We start from the raw sequence: 13,371 nt of genomic DNA on the forward strand, positions 1-13,371 counted from the left end.
TAATACATGCTGTGTTAAATAAATAAAAATATGTTTTAGATATAAATAAAATATACTATTAAAATAATAATAGGAAGAAAATAACAAAATAACAGCAGAGATGCTTAAAATATGTAAACATGTTGTAATTGTTTTATACTTGATTAAAGAGTTTAGGAGAATAATTATGTTCATACATACCCAAATTTTCAGTAGACAGATGATTTTTTTAATACATATTTTTTTATAAGAAAACTAAATTAAGTTTACACTTCTCATATAATTTTATTTTATTATATATAAAGAAAAAGTCAAAATACAAATTTAGTAACTAATAAAATATAATTAAAATATTATACAAAGAATTTAGTTATTAGAGTTTATTTCTGAACTTAAATATTAGAATCCATAGGATAAATCTAAACAATTGTGTGTGCCTGCGCGCACATGTGTGTATAATTATATAACATTATATATTATATATACATTATAAATATTTATAGCTTTGAAAATATTATTTAATAAGATTTATTAAAACTTATTAAGATACCTAGAGATGAATTTGATCCAGTAAATGAGGACATTGAGATAGAGCCAGAAAAGGAGCAACTGAAGCTATCACTAAACGAATTAGATCTTGAATTGGAAAAGGATTGTGAAAATGAGCTTGCATGGGAGAAGTTACTTTCATGATCAGAGTGTTTTCCCCCATCAATTTCATCAACAACTTTCATATGTTGAACATAGTCACTTAATACTTTCTCTTTAACTAAAAAAAAATTTATAAAAATTTTTGTATACAAACTCTAAAAAGATTCAACCTTTTATTTTTAAAACAAATTTACCTTTAACATTTTCTTCTTTCTTCTATAAAGAAAAAAAAAAAAATTAATAATATATTTGTAACATTGTTTCTGTCATAGAAGATACAACTGTTGTTTTATTATTTAAACAATAAATTTAAACTTTAAAAACTATTAAACTTTAAAAGTTTAAAAAAAATTAATGTGTATACATGCATGTATGTTTACCCTGTACCAATTGAAGTGCGAAGTTTGTTTAAACTTGTCATGTTAACAGGCATGTGCTTTTTATATAGTTCCCGCATTTATTTGTATTGTTTGAATAGATTCTAGATGACTCGTTGTTCAATGGGGAACAATGGTCATTCCAACAAGATAGTGCCCCTTCGCACAAAGCGAAGACAACACAGAGGTGGTTGACAGCCAATGTGCCCGATTTTATCTCTACGGATGCCTGGCCGTCAGCATCACCAGATCTTAATCCATTGGATTATGCAATCTGATCTAAACTGGAGGCGAAGGTGTGCTGCAAACCTCACACTTCCGTTGATGCCCTCAAGCGATCACTTCTCAGAGAATGGGATGCTTTATCCATGGATACCGTGCGTAAATCAATCGAGGAATGGCGTCCAAGACTGGAGGCGTGCATACGGGCAAAAGGGGGTTATTTCGAGGACTCTCTTTATTAATGTGTACTTTAGCATTTTAACTAAAACATAACATGCATATAATATGTATATATTACATTTGTTCTTGCATTAAAAACATGTTCTCTTAAATTTTTTTACTGAATTAAAATTTCGCACTTCAATTGGTACTACTAGGTAAATACATACAGTACTGTGCAAAAGAAAGTAGCACCTAAGAAATTTTTTTAAAAATGTACATTTAAATAAATATAAGTAAATAATATTGAGTTTTTATTAAATTAAACTAAAATATTGTTTTAAATAAAACTATATTTATTTACTTTAGTTAATGATTTCAATAATAATATAATTTCAGTACTAATAAAATGCCAAAGATATGAATAAATGACAGAAATCACATCATTGTTTTACATGAAGAGGGCTATAGTCAACTTAAAATAACCAAATGTGTGTATTGCTCATGAGCCTCAGTTCAAAAAATAGATAAAAAATAATGAAACTAGTGATGCAATGGAAAAAAAGAACTCTGGTCGTCCCAAGAAGTTAAGCCTACGCGATGAACAGTTTTTAAAAATAACAGCGCTACAAAATCACAAGATAGTAAGCACAGAACTTGTTCAAGATCTTAAAAGAGCTAGTGAAACTTAAGTACGTGCATTTACTGTGCAACAATCTTTAATAAAATCTGGATTAAAAGGCTGTGTAGCTATTAACCTTTATTACACAAAGGTAATAAAGAAAAAAGATTAAAGTTTGCCAGAGAGCACAAAGAGTGGCAGAAAAATGAATGGGACAAGGTATTGTTTACAGACGAATCTAAATTTCAAATATTTGGGACGAATAGACAGTAGGTTAGGCAAAGAAAGGGAGATGCATTGAAGGAGCCATGTCTAGCATCAACTATCAAACATGGTGGAGGGAATTTCAAGTTTGGGGGTGTATTTCAATAAAAAGGGTAAGAGATATTGTTAGAATAACAGAAAAACTTACAGGTGAAAAATATAAAAATATTTTACATAATCATACTGTGCCTTCTGGACGACAACTGATATGGGATTGTTTTATTTTACAACAGGATAACAATCCCAAACATACTTGCAAATTAGTTAAAAACTATTTGTCAAATCTGAAAGAGGAGGGAGTGCTTCAAACCATACCTTGGCCTCCTCAGAGCCCTGATTTGAATAATTGAACATGTTTGGGACTACTTAGACAGAAAGAAGATGGAAAGGTTGCCAAAGAATGTAAATGAGCTTTGGAATGTTCTAAAAGAAGAATGGTAAAATATACCCATCACATTTATTGAAAATCTCTATAAAAGTATAAATAAAAGACTCCAAGATGTTATTGTAAATAACATCTTGGAGTCTTTTATTTATACTTTTGGTCACACTAAATATTAATTAAGTCTCTATGTTATAGTTATAAATTTAAATGTTTTTAATAAAACTTGTATTATACTACACAATTCAATAAAAAATATGTTTGTACCTACATTTTGTTTTAATTTCATTTTGTTTAACATTTTATCTTGAATATATTAAAATTCTCTTAGGTGCTACTTTTTTTTGCGTTTAGACATTTACATTATGCTAAAACTTATTTATTGGAATATTTCAAATGTCTTTTGATATGTTTATGCAGCATTTATTTAGAAAAAAGAATTAATGTGTATACATGTATGTATGTTTAAATACATACATCAGGCCTTATTAAAAAGAGTTACGCAGTACCCATTTTACATACAAAATGGCAATATTACTTATGTGTAAAGACATTTACATTTTGCCAAAAATTATTAGAATATTTCAAATGTCTTTTGATATGTTTATGTGACATTTATTTAGAAAAAAAGTCGTAATAATTGCAAAAAACATTTTTATGCAGTTGTATTTAATTAGTAGCTAGCAATAAAATTAGTAACTTTTATCACTAACCACCAATAAATTTGTTGCATGAAGGTAAAAAAAGTTTCTAAGATTTGAACCAAAATTTGATTTTATTTGTAATTTTACCTTTTACTGCTGCAATTATTACTGTTAACTGTTTAAACAAACTTATATGGCTATTTATGAATTTACTTATAAACAAACCAACATGATTTAATAATTAATATATATTAAATGAACAAAAAAGTTGTACATGAATTAGGAGAATACTAAATCAGTATACTGCTTTCAAAATCAGCCTGGATATGTCAATGCATTGACTAACATGTAATTATAACCTTTTGTAACCAAAATTTGTAAACAAAAAATAGTTTTCTTTGTGGTTTTATTACAAATCAACATCACAAATTAACACTATCAGGTTTGTTATTGCTGTGTAAACAATAACAATACTGAAAACAAAATTCCAAAATTACAGAACAAAATAGTAAAATTGTTAAAGCCTAATTTTTTACTTTTGAATCCTTGTTTCTTCTCTTTGAATCTTTACCTTCACTTACAACATGCTTTTTTTCGCTTGATTTTAATGACTTATCTTTTGATTTTGGCTTGTCCAAATCATTCAACAAAGGTTTTGACACCTTTTTTTCCAACTCTTTAACTTTTTTTTCAAGCATTTCCTTTTGAATAATAATATCACTTTCACCAGAAATTTTACTCTCAAGCTTTCTATCTTTTTTTGAACTATCTTTTTCTTTTTCTTTTTTTGTGGATGATTTTGATTTTTTAACAGCATCTGGTTTATTTATCTTAACTTCAATAGCTGAAGACAATGTTTGTGATTCTTTTGAAGGTTTGTATGTAGACTTTAACTTTGGCTCAGATTTTAAATCTGATTTTGTTGGCTCTTTATGAGAATGACGATTACTACTTTTTGAAGGTTTTGTTACAGTTTTTAATTCCGATTTAGACTGCTTCATAAACTTGTTTGATTTCAAGGAACTATCAGGATTAGGTAGTACCAATGGAATTTCAGATGTTGTAGTTTTAATAATTTTGCTTTTCGGCACAGACTTTTCACTTTTTAAAGCTGATTTTTCAGCTACATGATTTGTTTCAATGTTTGATATTTCTACTTTTTCTCTTGGTTCTTCAATTTTGGCAGTTTTAGAAGGTGTTTTACTTTTTCGCGTTGATAACTTGCGCTTTGGAGGATTTTTAGTTGATTTGGACGATTTTTTATTTTTTAATGGATTTTCAACTAAAAAAAATTATTGATTTAACTCATTCTATTTCATTTATATAAAACTACCCAAAAAAATTAAAAATTAAAAAAAGCATTTTATTGGAACCTAGGAATTTTATTTAAACTTATTTACACTAGATTTTGTGCAAAACTTAGAATACCTTCATTTGTTGCACTGTCTTCAAGTTCTTTTTGAAAAGCATCTTGACCAATATCTGGTTTTAAAATATCATCTAGAACATTTACAACTTTGTCGCTAATTCCTACAAAAAAAAAAGCAGTTTGATTACTATAAATTTTTTATAATTGATTAACAAATATTATAGATATTATGGGTTGATTAACAAATATTAAAGATATTTTTGGCTGATTAACAAATATTAAAGATATTATTGGTTAATCAATTTGAGATCCAAGTTGAGGTAGTACAGATATATAAAAAGTAAATGGGAATAAGTTACATATAATTACAGCACTCCAGTATTCTTATTGTAACCAAACCCAAAACTTCTTAAATCAATGATTGCAATTGATTCAAAATTAAATAATTCTGTATTATCTGTAATTTGTAATAACTTTTTTTAAAACTGCAAAATGCTAACAAAGATTGCATTTATTAAAAAAAAAATTTTTTTTGAGGTGTAAAAACAAATTGTTTTCATTTAAAATTAACAAATTAACAAAAAAATAAGTTCCAAACTTTAATTTAGAAACAAAATCATAGTTTGTCTAGAACTTTTCTCACAAAAATATCATTTCTTTTTTCGCCAAGTAAACTTGGCTTTTAACTTTTGAAAAACAAAAAAAAAAATTAATTATAATTGAAATACAATATTTAATATTGTTGATTAATAAATTGATATTTCCTCAATCAAAAATTGTTCTCTATGCAGGTTCTGTTGCATCAAGTTTACAGTATTTCAGCACTATTTTAAAAATATATTCACCATTGAATAATTTCAGAAAAATTATGTCTGGATTATTATTAAATTACTTCGAAAAAACTGTTTCAATTTACAAGGGCTATATTAAAAACTACAAGATAAACAAAGTAGTGTTTCATGAATTTGCAAATCAAAAAATGTTTTAATAAAAAAAAAAAAAATTTTCTGATGTAAAGCTGTATGTTTTCAGTGAAAACATACAGCTTTACATCAGAAAAAAAAAAACAAATTTGGAAGCTTAGTTAGACACATTCTAAAGTCAACTTAGTGTTGTCTTTAATTGGAATTTAATTAGAATAATATTGGGTTGATTAGCTGATTATAGTATAAAATCTTTTCATTTTGAATGAATAACTTTTAAACATATTGTAATAAGACAATATCTGAGAAATATCATATTTTTAAATAATTTTTCAAGCTAATTTTTTTCAAGTTCATTTTCAAAAAATTCAAAAATTAATTTCATTAAAAAATAAACTTAATTTTTTAATTAAAAAAAGTAATAGGCCTCTTCGCAGTTCAATAATTTCATGTGCGCACATCTTATTAGTCTGTCTTGTTCCTTATGCACAAAATCACATGAAAAAAAGTAAATATACAGATAAATTGGATGACTTAACACCAAATCAGCCTATACAATGAATATGTTGAAATGAGATAAGTTGACGTAAAGTTTTTACGCCTTTAACAAAAGCCACTAAGCCAAAAAAATTAAAAGTAATTGCAGTTCAGTGCACTTGAAAATTTTATTTATAGTATTTTAGTGTTTGCAAAGGAACACTTCACAAATCATTTTTTAATATAAACTAATTTTTTTCAACTTTGTTGTATAGGCTCGTTTGGCGCTTAACCATCTAATTAAAGAAGCACTCTTGAAAGAAATAGTTGTTTAGATAAAATTTCTTTTCTTTTTTCATAATAAATATTGATTTAGCTTTATATAAGTTTTTTAATGTTTGTGTAATAGAATATTTGTGATTATGGAAGAAACAAATTTAAAACAAATTCATAGTTGAAGTGTAAAAGCTCTTGAAGAGTATAGATTGTAAGTATAAGAATGCAAAATGATAATTATATGTACATCAGTCGATGTAGCAACACTTCTCACATATTTTACCTATTTTTCAGTCAATGTAGCAAACAAATGGTAAATTTAGAATAGACAAACAATAGGAATATATATATACAAGTATATATATTATTTTGTTATTCACCTCCTCAAGGCCGATAAAGCCACTACAGATAGTGGTTATAACCCTCTCTTAACTCTATAACTCCGAAACACGAACCTTGAAAAACAAGGCCGCTGCACGGAGAAACAAGTTGATATATATCTAGTTAATATACATATATATATATATATATATATATATATATATATATATATATAGATCTATAGTTTGTTGGCTTTGGGAAGAGCGGAAGGAAAAAAGTGATTCTTACGCCAACATATACGTCACTTTTAATTACTTTTAACTTTCGTCCAACATTTCCGTGTTGGACGAAAGTAAAAACCATTAATTTAATTAAAAATTAATCGTTTTTTAAAAAAACCACAAAAACGCAAATTTAATTGACCAGAATGTTTTAAAAACATTGTGAATGTTTTTAACAATATAAACAATGTTTTTATTTTATTTTTTTTAATAAAATGTTTTTATTTTTTTTAATAAAATGTTTTTATTTTTATTTTTTTTACTGAAAATCATGCGCGAAGTGTTGCTACATCGACTATCTTATAGCCTGACTCGCAAGGGAGTGCTGCTACATCGACTGACAAATAGCCTGACTCGCAAGGGAGTGCTGCTACATCGACTGACAAATAGCCTGACTCGCAAGGGAGTGCTGCTACATCGACTGACAAATAGCCTGACCCGCAAGGGAGTGCTGCTACATCGACTGAGGGTTTGGTTAGGGCAGGCAGTCTATCATTATTAAAAAAAAAAATTCCGGTCTTGCATTTTAATTTTTACTTTTTGTCAACAAAATATCGAAAAAACTTTCGGACAACATCTAAGGGTTGTATATATATATATATATATATATATATATATTATATATATATATATATATATATATATTAGTGATGATATATATATATTAGTGATGATATATATATTATTGATATTAATATATATATATATGTATATAGTGATGAACCGATAGAATTTTTTGGCCAATGCCGATGGATGGGAAAAAGCCGATACTGATAAATTAACTAATTATTAAAATTTTGAAAACATAAAACCATACAACTTTAAATTGTGTAGTCTTTTTCATGGAATCAGTACTGGTATACAAATACTTGGACTCAAATCAGAGCCAAACCATTATTTTAAAAGATATTAGAAAAAAATTAGTTAAAAAAATAAACGTTTTTTAGTTTTTTTAACTATGAAAAGAAAACTTTGAAAAAATAAAAACAATTTTCGAGGAACGCGATTGCAGTGGCCTTGGGGAGGTGAATTGAAATTAAACAAAAATAACAAATAAAAATATAGAAGTATAGTAGGCTATACTTGAACACATATAGATAACAATGTTTAAATAGGTTACTTTTAAGTATAACAATAGAACAACACAAAATAAAATTATTCTAAAAACAACACAATGGTAGTAAAAGCAGGGGGGCAGAGTCCCAAAAGGACTCCAGCTTTATATCTCTACTTTTTTCAAGTCTGTAGTGTCCAGAAGCTCATATAATACAGTTAATAGTAAAATAATTTGTTTTATATTTAGTTTCTACTTGGTTCAATTTATATAATTTATTTAAGCCACTCCTTTTTTATTCAGTTAATACTTTGAGTTAATATATACATTTTAGTAAAACTATCTAGTATTTAGTTTATATTTGTTTTAACCAGTACGGTTTACTGCAAATATTTGTTATATATTAAACTTATACTTTATTTAGGTTGTTTGGTTTAGTGACGTTATAAAAACAGTTTATTGAGATAATTTATTCTAGGTTTGGTATTGTATATCCTCCTCCGGCAATTGCCATATAGCTGCAGGAGAATAAACCATACTGAACATAAATTAAAAATATTACAAAATTGCCTCAATTTGTTAGACATAAAACACAACACAACAAACAGCAGTATAATAACAAACAATGAAAACAAACACATTATAATAAGGATAAGTACACACAGAAATACTTTAAGTAAGAGTATAAAAATACATCCGATGTAATCTCAAGCGCATAATCATGCTCGGTGACAACATATTATAATATTATAAGCACGATATAACAGGCTTGGCAATTTTCTTCATCACAAGCCCTGCTTTGGTACTTGGAAATCCCTTTAAAGATACTTTATAAAGATAAATACTTACAATGATTTATAATGTGGTTTCAGAATTAAATTTAATTACAATGCGGTACATTATATACGCAACTGCAGGCTTGGCCAGGAAGGCATGCGATTTCAAGTCTTTATATGACCACGCAAATAATTTTTTTTTGATGATTTAACTACGGTTTTAAACAAATGCGCTGAAATAATTAGTTTTTAATTACTTTGAAAATAAATAATTTCGACACGTTTATCTTTACTGTTTTTTTATTAGCAAAACACTTTTAAATAAAGTTAATAAATAAATTGAAGCTAATGATTTTAATTAAAATATCATTGAAAGTTGTATAATTTTTTATTTATATTATTTAATTATAAGATTTTTATAAGTAAAACAAAAGTAAAAATTAAAAAAAATTTTTTTTATAAGCAACGACTTTAAACAGTGAAGGTCTCTTTAATTAACTTTATATTAGAATCATTAAAAATTTTGCAGAGAAGAAAAAAAAAAGACAAACTTTTTTGAAAGTCGTTTGAATTAAATAACTTTGATCTTCACTTACGTTTTTATATTATTGAAACGCATTTAAATAAGTAACAAATCACTGCTAATGATTTTTTATAAAAACATTAATGAATAATATATGTTTTTTTATATTTATTTAAGCATTTATTTTTTATTATAAATGTTTTTAAATAAAAAAATTATAACAATTTTTTAAATAAACTATTTAATTATTTTTATTTTTTTTACTTTAACGAAGAATTGTTAAGAATCTTTTTTAAACTTTTAAATGTATGCGTTTATTAAATAATTGTCAGTTGTAAGTTGTTACTTTATTTAAAAAGGGTTTCGCATAATATGAAATTATAAAAACATTAGTAAAGATAAACGATTCAAAGTTATTTATTCCAAACGTATTTTAGATAATCTTATCGTTATAGTTTATTATTTATTTTAGTTGAGTTTTAATTTTATTTTTGCTATTTTAGTTTTAGTAAAGTTATTTTTATTTTGTTTTTCGCTATTTTTTTTACGAAAACTTATTTGCTTCTTTAACAATGTAGTTAAACTTTCAACAATGTAAATATGTTTATTCAGTAAAGTTACAATTACTTATGTTACGCTTTTCTATTATGCAACAAAATCTCATAACAAGGCCTGTATATGTGTACATATATATATATATATATATATATATATATATATATATAATATATATATATATATATATATATATACACACATATATATATACATATATATATGCACTGTATATGTATACATACATACACATATATATGAATTGCATATGAGTACATACACACACACACACACACACACACACACACACACACACACACACACACACACACACACACACACACACACACACATATGTGTGTGTGTGTAACGATGGGGATCATTTTAAATCAAAAAATTCTAAAAAAAATGAACTGTTACTTAACAAAGGTAACATTGTAATACCTTCAAGTTTGATATATATCCCTCATTTTTTTCAAACACAAGCACAAAACTTTAAGAAAGTACAAATTCTGACTTGATCCTATGGACTTGTACATAACTATGTACATACCAAAGTTAGAATAGTTGTATCTTATATTGCATATTATTTTAAGCTTAGTTTGACAACTTTTGTCTTATTTTTATAAATAAAATATAAATAACTTTAAAAAAAGAATAATAGAAACTATTACAGTATGTGTGTGTGTGTGTGTGTGTGTGTGTGTGTGTGTGTGTGTGTGTGTGTGTGTGTGTGTGTGTGTGTGTGTGTGTGTGTGTGTGTGTGTATATATATATATATATATATATATATAGATCAATTTTTTGATTTTTTGAAGAAAATATATCAGAAAAACTGTTGTTGATGATGAGTTTTTTTATATTTCGTTAATCAAACTTTCTATAATTATAGATATTCATTGATAAAATTGAAAGAAATTAGTTATAAATCATGCTTACAATTATCTAATTAAAGTTTCAATTTATTTTTTTATTTTGTTGTTTTATTTAATAAATTAACTATTAAAACATTTTTAATTTTAATTTTTAATTTTACACAAAACAGCTTTCAGAAGAGACTAAATTTTATTTTTTAATAGTTTTTAAGTGAAAATATAAAACTAAGAAATTTATAATTTAAAACAATATTTGTGTGCACAAGCAAGGGAGCATAAATAATTGCAAAATGTAAAGGTATTTTAAACGCAATATTTTGATGTAACATAGTTTTCTTGCAATAACTACTATTATTCTTTTGACTGCTAAAGCTAAAAAAGTCTTATAATTTAATATTTATCACATAAAAATATTTAAAATAAATGTAAAATAAATAAATTTGAAAAAAATATTTTATTTTTACTGAATTTAACACGTTCGCTACCAACTAGGAGTATACATAGTAAGTTGGCGTCATTTATTTGCCAACTACAAGTATACTTATAGTTAGCGGGACTTTGATATTTGCAAACTACAAGAATACCCGTAGTAAGCCGGCATCATGAGTTTACCAACTACGTAGTTATACTAACTTATTTCAAATAATATTTGTGCATGACTGGCTTTGTCTATTCACTTTTTTTTCTTTCTTCTTAGCAGAAAATATTACATTCAAGTTTTTATTTTAAAAATCTAAAGAACCTAATTTAAATGCGGATTAAGACAGAAATAGCTTAAAACAGATAAAAGTAAAATATTGATAATGCTTCAATTTTATTTCATGAAAATTAAAGTGTAAACCTATTCTTTTGAATGATACATTCTGAAACATTCACCAATACATAACGAAGGTCTATTTTCACAAACAGCACATTCATATCATGTTTCTTAACATTTTATTTTAGAGCAGACTCAACATGGTTTTGTTGGGAATTTTTTCTTTTCATTTGGTGGTATTGAAGACAAGTAGTGGAAGCTATTTCATTCAAACGTTTACCCAATAAATCCGTAACAATGAATTCTCTAAACTTAAGCAAGGAAATTGTTTTATCTATATTTGCTGTTTAGACAGTAAGCATTAAACAAAAATGTATCAAAGAGATGAAATACTACTTTTTTATACCATCTAATTGTCTTTCTTAGGCAATCATAATATGATACCATTTGTTCCCCCCTATCTACCCCTGACATACATTGATTGTAATCTTTAGTAATATTGGGTTTCATTTTCTTCTCTCTTCTCCTGTTTGTCACTTCAATCATTTGCAATGAATGCAAGTTGCTAATCATTAGCACGTCTCTTTTGTCTTTCCATTTAGCAACCACTACACCCTCTCTGCTTCTGCGTATAACGTCTCTCTGTTTCAGTTTTGCTTTTGTACATTCTTGTGGATTTGACTTTTGGTCAGATCTTAAAGTAGTTATTATTACATTATTACTTCAGTGTTATTATCTTCAGAACCGATTCTGATACAGTCAAGCTCGAAGACGTAGTAGTATAAGCAAAAAATGAATCCAATCTTCAAAATCATCATCTTCACTATCCACACAATTTTCCATAATCATATGTGCTGATCCAATTGTGGAATATCTGTGTTGAGCTAATATGAGATAGATAAATTTATAAATTATCTATTTATAAAAAAGAAATTACTTATCTATAAAACACATTAATTAGTATATTGTGTAAAAAAATTCGAAGTGCACACTAGAACAATTTAGAATTTAAAAAACAAAATATAAATTACCTTTTTTACTCATGATAACTCCCAATGTGCATGTGCAAGAAAATTGAAACACTATAATAATATTGCATCAAATAAGCTACATTACTATACCTTTTCAAGATGTAATTGAGAACTTTAAAGTTGTAATTAAGAAATGTAAGATGCAATTGAGAAATACAACATGTAATTTAGAAGTTACAATATGTAATTAAGAAACACAAAATGTAATTAAGAAATTTTAAAATGTAATTGAGATACTCAGCATGTAATAAGAAATAGCAATAGGGCAATTCCACATCAAATCACCCAGTCCATTGAACCATGTGTCTTCCTTTTGTGTTATATTTTGACACATTATTTCTAATTATAAAAAAATATTGCATGCAAAATTTCAGCTAAAAAAGTTTAGCGGTTGACAAGATACTGCAATTTTAATACTGACCTGATTTCCCAAAATGAACCGCTTTTCATAACATTCTGAAAAAACATTTTCCTTAAAATAATAAGAAATAAAAATGGCAAAAACATGAAAATAAACATATATAATGTTTTTTTGATGCTGAATTCAATAAATGTACTTAAAATGCTTAAATATAAAAAGAACATGCATAATAAAACAACAAGTTTCTATAAACCAACTTTGGGGCCCAATATCTCAAAACACCCCGATCAAAAAAATTTTTTTTTTGCTGTTAATATTTTCAGCTGTTTATAATCTTACTAGGCACAAAAAATCTAACTGGAAAAACGACTGAAACATACGGAACTTTAATTTCAAAGATGTATTACTTTTTCAAGAAATTCCCAAAAAATATTTGTAAATAAAATAAAGTTAATCGTAATTTAAAAAGTTACTTATATATACAAGATTTTT

General features: G+C 26.2%; 1 protein-coding gene across 4 annotated transcripts in view; it reads right to left on the minus strand.

The window, feature by feature from the left end:
• Positions 1-13,371, minus strand: part of LOC100212431 (YTH domain-containing protein 1) — a 39,275-nt gene that overhangs the window by 19,551 nt on the left and 6,353 nt on the right. For all 4 annotated transcript variants that reach the window (XR_010643461.1, XM_065817241.1, XM_065817240.1 and 1 more), the window contains 4 exons: positions 4,729-4,830; positions 3,837-4,582; positions 825-846; positions 530-748 (listed from right to left, as the gene is read on the minus strand). Coding sequence is in view for 3 of the 4 variants with exons in the window: in XM_065817241.1 (XP_065673313.1) it covers positions 530-748; positions 825-846; positions 3,837-4,582; positions 4,729-4,830 (1,089 nt within the window). In the remaining variant the exon portion in view is untranslated. The remainder of the gene's footprint in view (positions 1-529; positions 749-824; positions 847-3,836; positions 4,583-4,728; positions 4,831-13,371) is intronic.

The sequence above is a fragment of the Hydra vulgaris genome, chromosome 14, assembly GCF_038396675.1.
Source record: "Hydra vulgaris chromosome 14, alternate assembly HydraT2T_AEP".
Classification (NCBI taxonomy): Eukaryota; Metazoa; Cnidaria; class Hydrozoa; order Anthoathecata; family Hydridae; genus Hydra; species Hydra vulgaris.